The following is a 19,488-nucleotide window of genomic DNA, read 5'->3' as shown; positions in this document are numbered from 1 at the left end:
TTCAGGCAGAACACTGCAATTGATTTTCTGACTTGTGAATTAGTTTCCATCTCATTCTTTTTCCTCATTTAACATTTAGAGCTCTGGGAATGCTACAGCTATACAGTTTGTGTGTCACTCTAAGGCTTTACGGTTCTCACAGCAGCCCTAAACTGGTGATAGTGACATGGATGAAGTCCATTTTTCTTCTAATATTAGTGGTAGTGAATTTCCCCAGTGTGGTATCATTCAAACCTGTCTCATCATTCAGTATCAGAGAATAGGCCCTGTCAGTAAATCCACCGATCACAGGAATTCTATTGAAATGAATTGATTTTACAGTAGACCGTTGTGGTTTTAAATGAGCTGTAACCGGGCCTTAACACTAAGCTGAGGCTTCTCCACTGCTCTAATACTTGTCTTTATGTTCCAATACAATTTGTGATATGAATAAAAGTTTGAAGACTGAATGGATTTATTTTTGTTCTCTTTCTCAAAGATCATTGGTCGATTACAGATAGATGACTCCCTTTCCAATTAAGAATTGCTTTAAAAAGCCTGACTTACAGTGATGTGGTACTTTGGTCAATGTGTGTGTCCATTTAACTTAATTAAACATTGAACATTTAACAGTAAGGCTGGCATTGGTTGGTTGGTTGGTTCAGTCCAGAACTCAATGAAAATGTAATGAGTCACAAATACATATTTTTATGTCAAGATGTCCTGAATAAAGTACACTCAAAAAAATATTTAGGTCATTTGTGTATTTCAATTGCATAGAAAATTTCCATCCATTTCAATTCAATTACATAGGTTTAATATAAATTATTAAATTATTAATAAATCAACTAACAAGCTTAAAGTGAAGCAAGTAATAAGACTGACTGATATTTTCTCTGTTGGGTTTGAGCAAACACATTGGCTTTATTAATACTGAATGCATAAACCTGGTTACTACTACACTACTGTGTAGTGGAAGCACATTGAGTTTATTAGTACTATTACATAAATCATAATACTTGCTTCACATTAAGTTTATAAGTTAATTTATATCAAAACTATGTAATTTAAATGGATGGCACTTATGTATTTGAATTGTATAGAAAATTTCCATCGATGAATTCAATGATATACAAGCACAATATTTGTTTCTTCAGTTGCCATTCTCTTGAAATCCTTTAAACGACAGCCTGAAAATGCATGGCGATGAGTAGCTGGCTGCCAACAACCGTTGCACAGTGCAATAGCAAACAGTGCTAAAGAGATAACTGCTTTTAAAGTCATTGATTCAAGACTCATCACCAGTTAAAGACACACTTTCGAAGAAGTATGCAGCACGTTGTAATGGAGATGAGAATCCCTGCCTAACTGGGCTGATGTACATGTGTATGGAAACAGGGCTACTAATGTTGCAACTCTTCTTTGCCACTAACTTGTCTGTTGCTCTGTGTGTGTGTGTGTGCGTGCGTGTGTGTGTGTGTGTGTGCGTGTGTGTGTGTGTGTGTGTGTGTGTGTGTGTGTGTGTGTGTGTGTGTGTGTGTGTGTGTGCACAGCCAAAGATCTTTTGTGAGGGCAAAGCCTCCACTCTGTCCAATCAGAGAGTTGTTGTTGTTCCAGTAACTCCAACAGACTGATGTGCCTTCTCTCTATCGCATGACATCAGGATTCATCGGCGTCAGAACCTTTTAGATCAGCTTCATATCATATCAATAATTTAAGCTATCATTGTGTGCAAATGTCACAGCAGGTCACCTGCTGCTGTGTCAATATAAGTATTAGAGACAATATTAAAAGACTCAGATCAGGATCAGGGTTTGAAACATTTGATTGGGACATCCTTCAAGGATCAGTGTGTTCTGAGTACAGTACAGTATTTATAGCAAACTCCAATTAGGAGGAAATAGTTCATTTTTTGAGGACTACGTTCAGCTGCACATTAATCCCCATTTGGTTCTCTAGTGAGAATCTGTTGCATCTGGACGTGTGTGTGTGTAGGACTGAGTCACAATAAACGTGTGTGTTCATGGTAATGAAGGAACATGTCACGCAGTGCTACAGGGTGGCTCACTGATGTATTTTTAATGCCTTTTGGACAACAATCGAGCTCTGTGGCACAGAGGTAGACGATGTATCAGGCTGAGGATACACAAACAACACTTGTTAATAGATCCAGTAAAGCTCAGTCTTTACATGGGATTTGTTGAAGATAAAAAATGTAAAAAGTCATAAATGAAATGTGTTTTTTATAGAACTGATTTTGCCTACATCGTTGCTTAGTTACCTTCTGATGAGCAGAAATGGGACATTTGATGTGTGGGACACTTCACTTCACTGTCACCTGTCTTCATTGGACACAAATGTAGAATGTCTACTGAAATGACATTTAGGGTCTAACAAACATGTCAATTCAAACTGCAGCTCCTTTTGTTACTGACCAAGGATTGGGATTAGTTCAATCAATGTCACAGTCTAGTGCTGTTGATGTTCACAGTTATTGACTCCACAGTGATGGACAGAGAGGTGAGGAGCAGACATGATCAATAGGAGGGATGTAATAGACTCTTTGGCCTCTTCTTGTACCTGACCCCATGCTAGGTCTGTCCACCGAAGACTCTGCTGTAGCATCGATCTCCCTCTATGAAAAGAATGGATGCGGTAAAAGTTTTCTACCTGCAGTCTCCTCTGTGAGTGACTTCAGTTTTTGAGATGGATCGGCAGCAGATCTGTAAATAGACAGCAGCAACAACGCTGTTCTCCTTTCTTTGAATCATCTGGGATTAGCATGGCCTCAACATGCAGTAGAGCTTGTTGTGCTCATTTGCAGAATCTAAAAGTAAATTTCCCTCTTAATTCTCCTCATAAATACTTCAGAACATGTTTGAACCAAACAAAACTATTCTGAGATAAATAATGAACAGATTCAGAGAAAAAATAGATTGTGACAAACATAAAAAGATTATAAAATGCTGAGTTTATACTGTGAAATGCTTAACTGGTGATATGCTCAGTCCACTTTGAACAGTAAGACTGAATCATCACTGTTTGTCAGCAGGCTATTTCAAACTGTAAGAACCATGGAGGAACCAGTGGTGGATGTGTTGACCTTTGATAAAGAAACAATTATTTACATTTCAGCAGTGATTCTGCATTCAGATGTCTGCCTCCAGAGAATCATATTTTTTATCCGAGACTGTTATACCAGCGAGGGTTTAATTACCTTGCTGAAGGGCAGTGTAGTAATGAGGGAAGGGCAAGCTGTGATTGTTTATTTCCCCTGACCCGATTCACATCCACAAAAGTCACAATATGTCTGAGAGGCTGCAGGATTTCCGTAGTAAACTAAAGACAAAATAAATGCTGACATTAGATTATTTTACACTAAATTGTGCCTGTGGTTATAGCTGTGTATAATCGGTACAATGATAAAGTTTCTTTTAAAGTTGGGATGGGTCATGTGGATAACATGATTTACTTCTTTCTGATGATAGCATGATTTACTTTCTTATGGAGCCACACTGAGGCATCATTTTGAGTTTGAATTTTATTGGACCGAATAGATCAAACTTTTTCCATGAGTTAAACACAAGACTCATCTGGTTAGTTACAGCGGACTGTGTGAAATGATCAGGACTGAGACCTTAGACCTATAACGGAGCAATAGCACCAGATGCTAAGAGACAGGAAAGGAAATAAAACAAACTAATGGTTTAATACTAAAATCGCCTCCCAGCCCAGTGTTGTTATTGTGGGTTTGATAAGGACTGATGTCACTCACTGGGTGGATGGGTCAGAGCCATTTTTAACCACTGAAGGACAGCAGCATGGATATGTGTTCCATCTTCTCTTTGACCCATAAATTATTCACAGTTATTATATTAAACAGCTAATAAAAGGCATTTTTACAAACCAAAGTTTTGGGAATGGATAGAAATTTCATCTGTGCTAGAAAGTCTAAAAAAAGAGGCTGTCTCATAATGACAGTGTCAAAACATAGAAATGTGTCTTTACAGGATAAAGCATCTTGAGGGTACAGTTTTCAGCATTCACTTAATTTTCTCCGTCTAACCTCCATGTTTTCCCCATGGCAACCGGAAAAGATGCAGAAATTTTGTAACATTCTGTTCAATACTGCTGATTTACAACATTTTGATGAGTGTCATCCAGTCAAAATGCTTTTATGGTAATCAGCTTTAACTGGAGGCTTATAAACCTAGTGGGTATGAGTCAGCAGGCCAAAATATGAGGAGGTTTGATTGAAGTCGTTCCCTGGTATAACAAAGGAAAGAAACAGCGGTGCTGTTGAGGGAAAAGGCGTAGATGTTCCCACTTACACATCAAAGCGAAGGTTCTGCTTCTCTTCAAAGAAGAAATCAAGGACAAACTTCCTCACAAAGTCGGGGTTCAGTGTGTTATCGATTACTTCTGTCCGACCAAACTGGAGGAAAGAAAGAGTGGAGAAGAAAGTCAAGACCATGCTTATCAATCTGTACATTTAGTTACAGGGAAAAGACACAAACGCTGTAGGAGGGTAGCCCTGTTGTTTTGTGTCTTTTGTGGGTTTATAACCAGCAAACGTCTGAAAGAAAGTGACATGCTGTAAATCAGTCTTAACCTGATTAAGGCAGAGCTGAAACTCAATAAACCATTTCAGTGTCTGATCTGATTATCTTTCCTGGAGTAAAAATGACCATTTATCCTCCGTCTCTCCAAATGTTGTTAGAGAACAAAAATGACTTTGATTTTCTTTAGTTTTAGAAGCTTCAAGTTAGCCATCAACTGCAGGGAGAGCTGCCAGGGATACTCAATTTTAAAATCCAGCGATTTACATAATCAATTTAATTATCTTGTTATCCAAAGATAACAAATGGTGGCTTTGCTGAGCCCATTAATCCTGATAATTTGTAGAAGGGTGGAGATAAAATTGATAAAGGCAGAGCTAGATATTACTCTTGATCAACACAATTATTCAATAAAGCTATAATGGGCATAAATTGGATCCTGGTGTCATCTCAGGCTCCCTCTAGCAGATCAAACATATGTATGAAGAAAAATCAATAATTAGAATCTGAGATGCGAAATGGTGTAGTAGCTAAAATACATGAATGTAATATAAAACAAAATATAGGCGTCTATTGAGGTGACAGGTCATAACTGTGGTATACTGTATATATAAATAACTCTACTTTCATGGGTAAATATGTACTGTGATGTGCACAGGTTCAGTTACATTTTTGTTACTTCTGAATAAGCCTTGGATATCTACAGAGGGAGTCCTCCTTTATGAAGTATAATATTTTGAACCACAATGTTTCTACAGCAGCCCAGAAAGGACAAACTTAACTAGAGAGGGCCCTTGGCATTTTTCAGCATTTCACAGCCACCATAGGTTCTCCTTCACACTAGGAAGAAGAGTGTGATGTGTGAGGCAACTGCACTACAACTACACATCAGCAATTACACTGCTACATGCCACTAAAGCCTACTGGTCCTTTATCTATGTAGCCTGTTTACTCATGGTAGAAACACATAAACCAAAAAAAAAAAAGACCAAATCTGAGCCAGTTAACAAAGTCTGGCAGGCTTCTGCAACTCTCTTTGGTTTGGGTTTGAAGCTGCGTGCAGAATGGACTGAAACAGTGTTTCAGTTTCCTCATCCCTCCCAACACCAGAGAAGTTTAAGTCATGTGCTTCATGTATGTCATGATTCATCTGCTAAGTTTGTCACATTTTGAGGTTTCCACCTCAGCCAAGTGTTAAAAATGTTGACTACAGTGTAGTACACAGAGATATCCCATCATGCTCTGACAGGTGACAATGATGATGAGCTATTGTCTTTTGCATATTGTTACTTGGGAGTCTCTCTGTACATGCAGAGTTTAACTTTCTTTGTGCTCACCTCAAAGCTCAGTTTAACACGAGAATGTACCAGCAGATTTATTACATCACAACTAGTTTGGAGCCAGTTACAGTCTAGAATGCAGCGTACACAATGTGATGTGCAAACTTGAATCCTCCAGGTCAAATACTAAAGTACCGGAGCTAAATACAATCAAATTAACATCAGCGATGTTTAGAGGAGCTGAGAGTTTGTGATGGTCGACTCGTGGGACCTCCAGATGTGCTGCCCATGTACCTTGTCTGCATGATGTTCTGAGAACGTGCTATAATAGGTTTTAACTTTCAGAGCTTCCAGAAGGACAAAATTACAAAATAAAGTAAGTGTATGCTACTTCTAATGTCAGCTTTATTTGTCATCCCAATGAACCATATCTTAATACTATGTGACTATGACGTACCTGTATGTTAATGCCAGGTGGAAAGAGGATCAAACACCTACATACTGCACTGTGCAGTGCAAACACAGAGAAAGCCTCCTACAGTGCTGCAGCCGTTTGGGGTAAATCGAAGCAGTGCGTTGCTGTCGTGGACAGAAACTTAAAGACTTGCTGCCACCACTGCTCAGCTGACAGCTGACAAAACAGCCAGCAGTGACAGCCTCACCCCCACTGATCCTAAAAACAGAGCCCTTTGTTTCATATTTACTTGCTAACAGTTTTCTCTGACATGCATCAGGGGACGGGACAGAGAGAGGCTCGCTGGATTTAGGAGCCAAAAGGAGGGTGTGTGTGTGTGTGTGTGTGTGTGTGTGTGTGTGTGTGTGTCAGTATGGTGAGGTGGGTGGGGGCAGACCTCTTGGCTCACTGTTGCATCACTATCCTTTGATCCAAACGTGACACTAACATGCTGGAAGACTGTACGGCATGCTGCCCATAAATAATAATACACATGCCTGTGAGAAGTAGATTTTTGGTTCCAGAGCTGTTACTGTCTTTTGGCTTCAGTTTTGAGGAAAGCAGACAGCAGAAATATAAATTCAATATAAATAAAATTCAAATTCAAATATGGATTTCATTATATTACTTTGTATCCTGATTAGATTGTGCATTTGAATAAACTCCCTGTTATCACAATGTTATACTGTCCATCATATCTACTTTTTATTCCTATTTTGTGTTACTGACACGTGTACAGTAATTAAAGCGATGGTTTTGGTATTTTGAAGTGGAGTTATATCAGGTACTCATCCATAGTCGTATCGTAGAGTAGACAGCAGTCGGTCTGGTGGTTTCGAGAGTCAGACATAGATCCCAGCCTGGAAGCAGAGGTATGAACTGCTGTGGAGGACGTCAACAGATAAATGTATCTTTGATCCAAACAGCTGATCAGTGGGGTAATTCATTGTGCAGTTGCAAGTTCTATAGTTCTACAGAAAAAGGCTGATAGCAGGCTAATGTGATGAAAATATTCTTGATATAGCACATGTTTTTTTTGAGGTGGGCCTAAAAAAACAACGTGTTTTTATCTCCTAACTGAGGGCGTGCTGCCTGCTGTCTACTGCTATCTTATACAACCCCACTTCAAAATACACGAACTATTCCTTTAATAGTGTTAATGATGACTGACTTCAATTTACATTTGTGGCAATTCCTGGACACATGTATTGTTCATACTGGTTCATTGTTATAGTTTACTGGGACACTTAAACAGAACCAAACCATTCTTTTGGTTATTGGCAACCAAATCACACCAAAGCTTGTAATAGACCTGCTGCTCCATCGTTCAGTGTCATGTTTTGCCTTGTCTAGGCATCAAAAGTATACAATCTGCAGTCAGGTTAGCAATCATTAACATGCAATGGCTGGGTAGACTTTCAAAATAAAGCTGGCTGAGAAACATTTCATTTGATAGATTTAGGTACCAAAGCTACTACTGGATTTAAGAAAAGATCATGCTTTCGGTTAAGATAAGTACATAAACATACATAAGGAAGTTACGTTATGTATGTGTCCTAAGTCCAGTACGTAAGTTAAGTTAAAATGAGTCAAAAGTGACTATTGGTTTACATTGGAAATGATTCCCAGTCTCCTTTGAGAAAGTCCTCCCTTTTACATACACTAGTGCAATAAAAACAGCTTATATAAAATTACAAAATACCTCCAACAAACCTTCACTGTGACCTTATAAACTGTCATTTCAAAAAGAAAATGACAAATGCTTGGAATTCTATGTGAGAAGAAAAATGTGAGTTTTTCATGCCTACAACAGTTTTCCTACCCAAGGTCATGGGTGACTGGAGCATATCACAGCAATTTAGAGCACCCAGTTCTCCTAATATGCATGTCTTTGGTCTTTGGGATGGAATTGGAGCACCCAAAGAAAATCCAGGGCCAGGAATAATACAGAATTATACAGAAGCAGTGCTAACCTCTGTGACATCTAGCTGTGCAGTCTCTTTTTACCTTCAGGCAGCAATATATGTGTTATGAAGGTATGCTGAAAAATAGAGGGTCATATATTGAACACAGTACAGTACAGCCGATTTGGTCCATGCAAGGCCAGTGAGACTCTTTTAACATTGGGGGGATGTCTACAGTTAGCATATATCTTTTCAGTAGGACAGTCAAGGCAGCACAGAGGCTAATGAAGAGACCTGTGGATTTTGTTGGATGCAGGACCATTCAACAGCAAGGCCCCTGAGGGCTCATTCAATTAAGAGGGCTTAGAGGAGCTGTTATTCTCTACAAACTGCAGAGTAACATTTTGAGGATTTAGAAAAACAGATACAAGTATTTGCAAGCATTTGACAGCTGGGTAAGCATCGATGACAATATAAAGCCACCGCCATGTTGGATGTACTGCTTCTTCCACCTCACGGCTAATCTAAATATCGGCAAAGATGTACATTATCAGCGGACCTGTGGCAGGACCAAAGACGCCTGGGTGCTCAAATAAGCCATCTGTAACAGCAGTTACCTGTCAATCAAGCGTGACGCTATAATTATGCACAACTTTGAGCCTTAATCATCTGAACTGGTGAGTTGAAAAACAATCACCCTCCTCACAGTTGTCATGAACAGGAAAATTAGCTATAGAGACCAAAACTGTTGTAAACATGTTTATTTCTGTTACTGCATGTGCTGGAACTATTGCACTATTTCTTGGCAGCTTCTTGAAGTCTTGTTGGCACATTAAGGTTGCCAAGTTTTGTACCATCATGCCTGCACAGACACAGACAGAGCACAAAAGTACTGGCTAGATGGATAAACTGTTATGAAATAGTTCTAGCACACAATAAGCTATGCACAGAGCTAGGTTAGCTGCTTCCACCAGCTTAGAGTCTTTATGCTAAGCTAACCTAACCACATCCTGATGCCTGGTACTGGTCTGTTATATAATATAAGATTGATCTTTCCTGTTTGTTTGTTTGTTTGTTCTTTGGTTGAATCTTATTTTACAAAATGTTAAGTTAATAACTAAATTAAATTAAGTATATCAGTCGGTCTATTGTGGCTTGGCTTTTTTTTTGGCTTGGCGTCATTTCTTCTCAAGAACAATTACAAATTTGTAAATTTAACAGATGGTGGTGTGACTAAGAAATTTGGCATAGAAAAGAGAAATGGCTTTGCTGGCATTCGCTTATAGTGAAGGGAGAAATTCAGGAGTGTGTTAACAGGCTTTTAGCAAAGAACACAAACAATATTAAATTCACCCAATCACATAATTATTCAAGATTAAAAATTGTAATTTCAGATAAGGTAAGACAGCTGTACCACCAAGATATCTAATGTGCTACCTTAAAAAAAATACAAATTCAAGCTGAAGGCAGAAGTATAAACTATCCTGCTCGTATAAAAAAATGAATACTACTGTTATTTCACTTCTGGCCTTGTGACTTGTGTTGTGGTTTTGTGCTAAGCTAAAGAGCTCCTGTGAAGTGCACTTTATACAGTTTACTGTATTCTGTGTTGCTGTCACTGAAATGGTTTTCATAGTCATAATGAGCTATTACTGAAACACTGATGAAGAAGATAAACGCACAACTTCTCTCAGTTACATATTCCACATAATGACCTAATCTCCTTTTTGACAATATAAATGCAACAACATCATAATATTGATAGAGAAGAAGCTTAGTGAGAAAAAGGTAATTGAATCACCAACTGTTAAACACAGGAGATGAAACTCCTCCACCCAAATTTAGCACAAACTGAATCTCTCGAAAATCAGCAAAAGAAAATGCTAATTCATGTCGATCCATCTTCTACTACTATGTTACATTACTGTGTGACATTATGTAATAAAAAATTATGTAAAAACTGGGATGAACACACACGCTCCTCTGACTGATGCCACAATTCACTGCTCTGGTTCATTTTCTTCATTAGCTCTAGCTTCCCCTTCTCTCTGTGCATTCATATTAATAGTTTAATCCTCAATTTCCCCCCACAGAAGATTCTTCCTGTGTCTTTACGTTGACTTGAGATTCAGTAGTGTCATCTCTTACTTTGTTTGAATAAATCTTCAGCATAAACAGTCAGCTAAACAATGAACCATGCACTTCCATCGTGGTTGTCATTCTCCCTCTCTATGAAGAAGAGATTTGCATCCATATAGATAATGTCCTGAGCCCCTCTTTGACAACACGTGGACAGAACATTTATTTAGAGATCAACTTTTCCTGTACGCTGATTTTATATTTATTCAAGCTGAACTATTCCTTTGAGGCATTCCCTGCACAGACATTTCTAGATTAACATCAGAAATAAAAACATGAGCCTTTCAGTTGATTAAATCCCTGCAGCTATGTAAAGATGTCTTACACCATCAGTTACTAATTTAAATGTAAAAAAGGCATTCCCACTGCACACAGTGATCTGATGTAGGCCCCTGGATCATACTATGAGCAACCAACACCAGGCTGCCGCAAAGTAATCAACAAAAATACTGAGTGCTCATGCTAGATATGTCCCTATTGTCCTTGCACACTGCCGAGTTGCGTCACATTCAATCAAACATGATGCAACACAATAGTAGAGGAGCATCTCCTGGTCTCAGAAGACTCATTCTCTCTGTGGCGGATGAGTAAAGCGAAGCCTGCGGGGGGTTTCCGGCACACAGCTATACATTAAACTGTGTATGTGTGCACGTGTGCCTTCTGGCAGCATTGTACTGTGAGCAGAAAACAGCCTAGCAGCATCGAGGCAATCAGGGCAGCTTTGCTCTCTAGATGAGTCGGCTGCATCTTAAAAGAACTGTCTACAAGAAGACGGTAGACTGAGAGAAAGGAGGACAGAGAGATAGAAAGAGGGAGAGGGAGTTTGTCCCAACAGAGCAGGGATCCAGAACACCAACAATGTGGACACAAAATGTCAGTTAAAATTGGGATAGGGATCATTATTATTGTTATTTCCCAGAAGTTGTTCAAAAAGTAGGTTAGCATGGCTGTGTGTGCCTCCTGGGGAAGCAAGTTAGACTGTCAGACATGAGCTAATGAAGCAAGAGAGAGAGACGCGACAGTGTCTGGTGGAAACACTTAAGTCTAAAACATATTATAGTCAAATAATTTATTACTTTCCAAGGCCAGACTAAGTGTTCTGAGGGCAGTCTAAGCAGGATCTGACAACACTGCCCACCGCAAATATATGAAAGTGAATGTGAATCTGCATAGGTGCAAATTAAGGTGAGTTTGAGCTATCACACACACACACACACACACACACACACACACACACACACACACACACACACACATACACACACACACACACACACATGATTGGTGTATCATTAGCTTGGTACAGCAAGCTACTTTGAGGCAAATGAACATAGACACAGGTGCTAAATTGACGTGAATAAAAGTTGTACTGTGTATCACCAGATTTTGTCTATTTGTCAAAATCTCTCAAAATGACCAAGCTGTGAAAACATTTTATTGGGTGCACAATGGTCACTAAAATAAAGAAGTATATCATTAAAGCTGTAATAATTTATTTTTAGTGACTCGGAGGAGAATACTCCATAAACTAGAAAACACATTTTAACACCTTGAAGATGAAGTTGTTTCGGCAGAGAAATATCTGTTTCTGGCTAGCTGATGTAGCATTTCTAAGCTCTACATTCTCTCTACTTTCAGCTCTTTTTAAGCCTCCACCAACTCCATAGGAAAATATCTAGGTCTGTAGTGCTGTATGTTTGACTTTCTTCACTAGCTTGTTGCTAACTTCGAAGACATTTTTGCAGAAGAAGCAATACTTTCTATCAAAGAAAAATGACAGCATAATTTGCTCTACCAAATGCCCTAAACCAACCTTTGTTTAGGACAAGGACATTCGTTAGTGTGTGATTTACTGTTTCTTGTCAGCAGCAATGGCATTGGAGTGTAGTAGCATTGTCGAACTTTACAAAAGTGCAGACTGGGATTGATGGGTCAACAAAGCATGTGGTTACATTCTGTTTTCTACCAACAGTGAACGTAGGTTACTTTAAACCATAGTGATGTCTTTTCCTGAACAGTAAGCAAGTCCTTTCTGTGCCTAAAACCTAAGCTAAGACACTCTGTGGAGTTTTTCTTCACATTTACCTTTACTCATCAAAAAGCACTGCGTGAATGGTTGAGGTCTAACAGGTGGGAAGAATTCATTTCCTTTCTCATAAAACATTTTTTTAAATCTTAAATCCAGAATTGCACAAACATTCATGTTTACCAGCTGGCATGCTTCTTTCCTGTTTTTACTGAGGTATTTCTGAGATTCTTGGTGTACAATTTCCATCTGCAGATCAGTAACCTAGCACAAAACCATTGTAATGTGCATGCATGTGCATCCTTGTTTCTGCTGGAAACGGTGATGAGAGTGGAGTTAGCTGGCTGTGCAACCAAAACAATGAGCTAAAAGGGGCTAAAGTGTTCATTGGCAGCTCAATGGAGCATTTCACCTTGAAAAACTGTAAAACTTTATCCAGTTTAGCTCCAACAAAATACCAATGGCTTGTTTTGACACAGCCTTTGTTTTCATTTTTGCTTCTTTTCTAATTTTCACTGTTGGTTGTTATTTACCCAAACTAAAATATGATTATTTTGACCTAGAGCTATACACAAGAAGCTTAAGTTTTACCTCGTATTTGTAGTTATACAAACAATGTGCATGTGTTATTGAACTTGCTATCGATATACATATTATTACAACATAACATGCTATACATGTTACATCAGTAGCATGTACAGAACAAACCTTGTCGTGGATAGTTTTCTAACCATTTGCCCAAATTACATCAGTGTAGAATTCAGGGTGATAATTCTCTGTAGGTTTGCCAACCCAAACAACCCCTCATAAGTGAGTCATTTCATTCATTTTTAATATAGAAAGTATTGATTAGCGCAGCGCTTTAAATATTTAAATGATGACAGAAATAAACAGAGGAACTCAAAGAGAGTTTACATTTACAGTTTGTTCGGGGGCCTCTGGTGGCTAAGAGGCCCTGATCAGCTGCTTAGTTTGCATACGCCTCAGGCCAGCTCTGTGCATTTCCCAATAACAAGTAGCACAGGAGATTACTATTTCCGTAACACTAATTATACATAATCTGACATTGCATTTGCAACCCTTGATTTCCTTTCCTTATAATCAGTTCATACTGAACACAACAAAGCTCTCTGAGATTTCCCAGACACCAAATGCCACAGAATATCTCCAGGTTTCTTATTTAATGACAAGAAGAAGATGCCCTGTAAACAGACACTGTCCACCTTCCTGGTCATTCACAGGAAGCAGGTTTTCAGAGAAAATAGATTATTTTGGAGGTGAACCCGAGCAGAAATTCTAAGACAGCACTGCTTCTACAAACTAACAAGTAAAATTATTTCTAAAATGAGCAAAGAGAAAGGAGTACTATATTACATCTTTGGGGTAACAAGCCCAACACTGACAGAGACGCGAGGTAGAATAGGAGATTGGTTTCATATAATGGAAAATGAGCTGTCTTCCTGTCTCTCTCTCTCTCACACACACACACAAACACACACTGACAAGAAGTAGCTATCTTTTAATAAGCTCTGTTTTCGACAGCTTCTCCTTTTGTTTTGTGAGTTTTCTGCGCAGTTGCTTCTCTGTCAAACCTTCAAAAAAAAAAATAGAAAGTTTGTTTTTGGCAGAGCCATAATTATTTCTTTCTCCACATTAGTGCGAAAATTAGATTTCTGCTAATTGCATCAAAAATCGCCCTGAGCCAAATCTGCCAATGTGTCCAGACAGCCCACGCACTACAAGCCAGTGACAATACTGTACATGTGTTGCAGGGAGGCTGCTTGTTTTCCTTTGCACATTGACAGACAGCTATGCTACTGTCCAAGACCATAAGAGGAGGAGGTGGGCAACTGAATGGGACCTGGAGCCATATGGAAGATCTCTAACCATGGCTGCACTCCAACCTGGAAACCCAAGCCTAAAGAAAGCTGCTCTGTTCAGTCCAGATTTCTAAAAAACAAACAAACTAAAGAGCAGGGGATACATTCACAGTCAAACCATGTGCTTCTGATGCTGCAGTAATCAACGGCAAAATGCCCCGGAAACTCCACAGCGAGAACAGAAAAGCTTTGGCTCAGTGCTGAGATAGAGACGCAAGGAGGGGAATAAAAGTTTAGGATGCTTCCAGATAAACTTTTATCTTCACACAGACGCAAGAGGCATTTTATGATATTTTCCAACTGTGATGTCTTTACTTAGATGGAGCCTTGAGAGTTTATCCTGCACGGTTTCTAAATCTGTGATAGGATTACTGCACTTTCGCTCTAAGCGACGTGATATTTTCCCAGCGACTCACTCTGAAGTTCCAAAAGGTGTGCTGCCTCTGTGAGCGTGGTTTCAGTCATTCACTGCAGTCAGGCTGAAAATAGTAAAGCCTGCGACCTACATTATCAAACAGTGATAGGGAATCAGAAGTGGAAATTTGATTAAAAAGAACAAGAGAAATTATGTCAAGGAGGATTACCGAGGGTGTAATAATGACGAGGTATTACAACTACCTACAACTTACACACCATACAGAACTGCTGATCAAAGACATTAATGATTTCACGTAAAAGAAATTATGATTAAAGATGATTTTATTGTAGCTTTATTTAACTTATACTAAACAAGAGCTAAACACAAAAAGGCTGTCTGCAGTAAGCACACAGGAGCTTTAAGTGTCTGATATCTGAGCTGATTTTAAGGTTAAATGTAGTCCAGCTATACACATTTAAGTACATATTTTATCACAAAATCTAACCAAGCTGAACCAAACAAATGTGTTCTTACGTAAAGATGAGTGTTACTAAATTTTTACAACCAGTAACTTGCAGAACTGTGGAGTAACTGACTGAATCTGCTGACAAAGATGAAATTAAGAGATAAAAATGTGGTGAGATATGTTTGACATGATCGGACTGATCAAAATGAAGTTTAATAACAAGAATGTAACGTTTGTAAATTACATTACAAATACCATAGAACGTACACATAGAACTCTCCATTTATGCAAAATAATTTTGCAACAACTGGCTGCTGGACTACAAGCTGACTAGAAACACTAATGTGTTTATTATAGGAGATGAGCTCTCTCAGCAGCTTTGCATCCCGTTTATAACATGTTGCTTCTTTATCTTTATTCAAATGACCCCACACAGGAGAAGCAGGCGTGTATGAATGGGTGGATGGATGGTTAAATTACATTTACATTTAAACTGCTATTTTGTTTTTGTTTGCTGTTTCCAATGACGAATTCATCTGCCAATATGTCCTTTACTGTCATTTACTTTGGAATGGTCTTTTTTGTTGTGAGAATAAGAAAGATAATGACGAACACTCAGAGGAAATTGATTTTCTGAGTTATTACTTGTTCATCTTTAAACATGAACATGAACAAAATCAAATAAACAAAAGAGCTACAATCAGCGTCTCCCTAAACAACTGTGTTCACATGGGTGGTTGTCATTGGTCAATTGCTGATACTGGTTCATCACTAGTGGAAACATCACAGCCAATTAACATAGACAGTTAACTGCTCAATCTCCTGTTCAAATCTTCACATTTTGGTTATTTCCTGTGATTACAGAAGGAAAAGAAACGGCATGGTGTTCTCATCTGTACAGCATCTCACACATTTGTCGTATTCTTAAAAAGCAAACAGAAATTTAGCCTTAGACAAGATAAATCTGTCATCTGTCTCTTTCTCCTCTGCTGCATCTTTTTTAAACTAGCTTCTGCACTGAGCTGCAGCCACATCGCTCTTTTACACATTTAAAACAACTCAATGTTCCTGTTGGTTTGTGAAGCGATTACAGGCAGCAGAGCCATTTACCTGCAAACTGATCCATAATGCTGTATGGGTGCATCGACCACCGCTTTACTGTGTGTGTGTGTGTGTGTGTGTGTGTGTGTGTGTGTGTGTACAGCTCTGCTGAAAGCGTCTATCCTCTCCCCTGTGAGATTGATTGAGGCTCACTCAGATCTATGTGTATGTGTTTGGATCCCCACTGAGGTGGGGCTGATTTTCTTCGATAGCACAAAGCACAAATTACTGCAAAGAGACACTGAGTAGAGTAAGATGAGGTTTTCTATATGTTTACACAGCTACAGGGTTCCAGGGCCGACCTGCCAAAGCGTCTTGCATGATTTTCCAATTTATGAATTCCTATATTTGGCTGCTCGGGCTTCACAGAAGGGCTTTTTTATTACATCCTGTTTGCTCTAAAACACTCTGATCAGTGTGACCGTCACAGGACTTCCTGTCTTTAGTTCTGACCTTACTGGAGGAAAGGCTGGTTTTCATACAGAGTTACAAGCAATTTGTATTTTCGCCATTTTGTTGACTGACTGCGTTTTGTTTCGTTTCATCTTTCAAACTCCTTAAAAGAAACCCTGAATCAACCCTTAATTAAAACACAAAGTATCTTTCTCACCAGAGTTGAGTGTATTACTGTGATATGTAAGAGGTAATTGTTATATTCAATGCTTGACGCTGCAGGCACTGCTGGATTAGAGCTTTTGTTTACTGTTAGCAGATATTGCTGCAGCCTAAAACCTTTTTCTTGATTAGCAACATCACAGGGGAGTAAGAGGTTCTCCCAGTGAGCAGTTTGTGTTTACACACTTCCTGTAAATGGAGCATTAAATAATATTTAACAGCATGTCATGCCACAACATGGGCAGAGGATGATCAAAGATGTGAAGTAGGATGTAGGCTGTAAATCATTTGAACTGAAGCTCAGCTGGATTAATACTAAAGGAGCAGTGTGTAGGATTTAATGACATCTGGAGGTGGAGATGCTGATTATCTCACCTTCCCCTTTCAAGAATGTAGGAGCAATTATAACACGTAAGCTCAATCCACGTTTAATTTGTCCTTTCTGGGCTACTGTACATGGTGGATACGCACCCACTGCCTGTAGATATAAAGGACTCCTTCTAAGGTAACAGAAACATAACGATTCTCATTGTCATGTGATCTTTAACTAATGAAAACATTGTTACAAATACTATATTTAATTTCTGCTTCTAAATGGGTTCATGGGAGATTTTTCTGAAAGCAGCTGCCAGTGTAATGAGAGTTGTGAAAGTTGCACAAACTAAATCAATAAGCCGAAAGACACTACACTGAAGGGAAACTACAAACTGAGTTACTACATTACACTAAGTCATTTGATCCATTGATAGCATAAAACTATCAGTTCATACTGCTTTAAAAATCAATCAGGAGCAAGTTAAGTGAGTGCGTCCTGTTTACAGAGACAGTTCTGTTATTACATGTCATAGTTCTTATGGTCCAAAAAGGACACTACACAACGTTGTGTTTAAAATGCATAAACGTGCAGCAGAAAATCTTTGGGGAAATGTATCTGACTTTGTACTTTATTTTTAGGTTTGGCCCATGTGGCATCAGCTAACATGAAGGGGGTGGGTTTATGATCTAAACATCTGATCTAAATTTGATGTTTTGGCTTCAGTTTTGGGGCGCTGTCATGTCGTCCATCTTTATATACAGTCGATGGTGTGCACAGTCATATATTTTGGGCTGACCATCCTGGATCTGGCCAGATAAGGAAACCAGTACTAGTAGTACTACTACTGTCAGTACTACTACTACTCCTCTCTAATGATAGAAGCACTAATTATCACATGATCACCACATACTTACCTCAAGAGATCTTGCATGGGGACAAGCAGGTGATTGTGCTCACTGTTGATGGAGTGCAGCCATATACAATAATATAGATATATATATATATAGAGAGATGGATATATATAATATATCCATCAGTCTGTCAGGAACACCTTACTTTTTGTCACCAACTGCACTTTCAAACTTTGTGATCAGCCAAGATCACTTTAATCTTAAAAAAAACTGTTGATGGTTGAATCCATGAGTCCTGAATTTAAAAACAAAACATATGAACTTGATTTAAAGACGCTTCACTCACCTCTCTCCACTCCTTGGTCCCCAGGCCTTGCAAGTACAACACCACCACTGAGAAGAGAAACAAATACATGTAATGGAGCAATCAGCACTGCAGTGCAGCAACTAAACTGTGTGCAAAAGTGTGCCTTGATGATCATCCTCTCTCTAAAAGACATAGAATTCTCTATTCATAAGATATGAATGAGAGTTATAAAATATTAAACTCTGGTTGTCCCTTTGAGGAGAATGTGTTTCTACAGAACAATAACTAGGTAAGGCAGGAAGGGAAAATCCAATTTAAATAACAATTGAAATTAAGTTATTAAATGCATGAGCCATTAAAAAAACTACAGTAACCACAGTCGGGAAAAAAAAGTTACAAATTAGCATTAAGGATGCAGCTACAATGATGAATCCCTTCCAGTGTTTTTGTTACAGGAAGCTGACTCATTCATTAAACATATTTTCATCCTTTCATATAAACACATTGTGGACCGTGTGCCACACATCAACTCATCAAATACTGCAGCCCGGTCAGTGCCTCTATGTATATTATGGTTTATATAAATTTGGTTTCGTTCATATATGGACTTTTTCACTTATACTACATCACCTGAAGCTACACAGGCAGGTCCAGACCTGATTCTAGATGGGTTCCTATAGCATCATATTTTAAAGCACAGGGCCATTTGACCAACAGGCCCAGTTTTATGTGACCAGTTGGTACTGTATTGACAGCAGGCTGGAAGTTAATGCTTCCATTCAGTGTTTGTCACCAATATCCTATCCTAGAGGTCTAACCTACAACACAGCACGACACAACCATGTCATAAAAGCTTTACACGCGCTGTTCTAAACACTTAGGAAGGATAACATGCATTTTACATTATTACATTGTTTGATATTTAACAATTCTGCTGAACCTAGATGATGTTCACTGATAAATAACTACACTCTGAATCTTTTTGCTTTGCTACATAAAGAACACACTACTTCTCGCCTTGGCATCTTGGTAGGGGACATAAATCCTGAGGTGTGCACACGTCCAATATCTGAGGGATGTTGCACTGAGGCAGCGATAGACTACAGAGTTAAAAAAACAGACAGCTATGGCTCAGGAGGTAGAGCGGGTCGTCCACTAATCAGGCTGCACCATCGGTGTGTGAATGTGTGTGAATGGGTAAATGAGATGTGTAGTGTAAAAGAGCTTTGAGTGGTCGAAAGACTAGAAAGGTG

General features: G+C 38.8%; 1 protein-coding gene across 1 annotated transcript in view; it reads right to left on the bottom strand.

Annotated features, from left to right (window-relative positions):
* LOC104932230 (copine-9) overlaps window positions 1–19,488 on the bottom strand; it is a 144,433-nt gene that overhangs the window by 98,183 nt on the left and 26,762 nt on the right. Inside the window, exons 3-4 of the mRNA XM_019269199.2 lie at window positions 18,275–18,321; window positions 4,311–4,414 (exon numbers count right to left, since the gene is read on the bottom strand). Coding sequence (XP_019124744.1) covers window positions 4,311–4,414; window positions 18,275–18,321 — 151 coding nt within the window. The remainder of the gene's footprint in view (window positions 1–4,310; window positions 4,415–18,274; window positions 18,322–19,488) is intronic.

This window comes from Larimichthys crocea, unplaced genomic scaffold (assembly GCF_000972845.2).
Source record: "Larimichthys crocea isolate SSNF unplaced genomic scaffold, L_crocea_2.0 scaffold269, whole genome shotgun sequence".
Taxonomy (NCBI): Eukaryota; Metazoa; Chordata; class Actinopteri; family Sciaenidae; genus Larimichthys; species Larimichthys crocea.
Note: the sequence above shows the minus strand (reverse complement) of the source record. Positions and strands in the feature narration are given on the sequence as shown.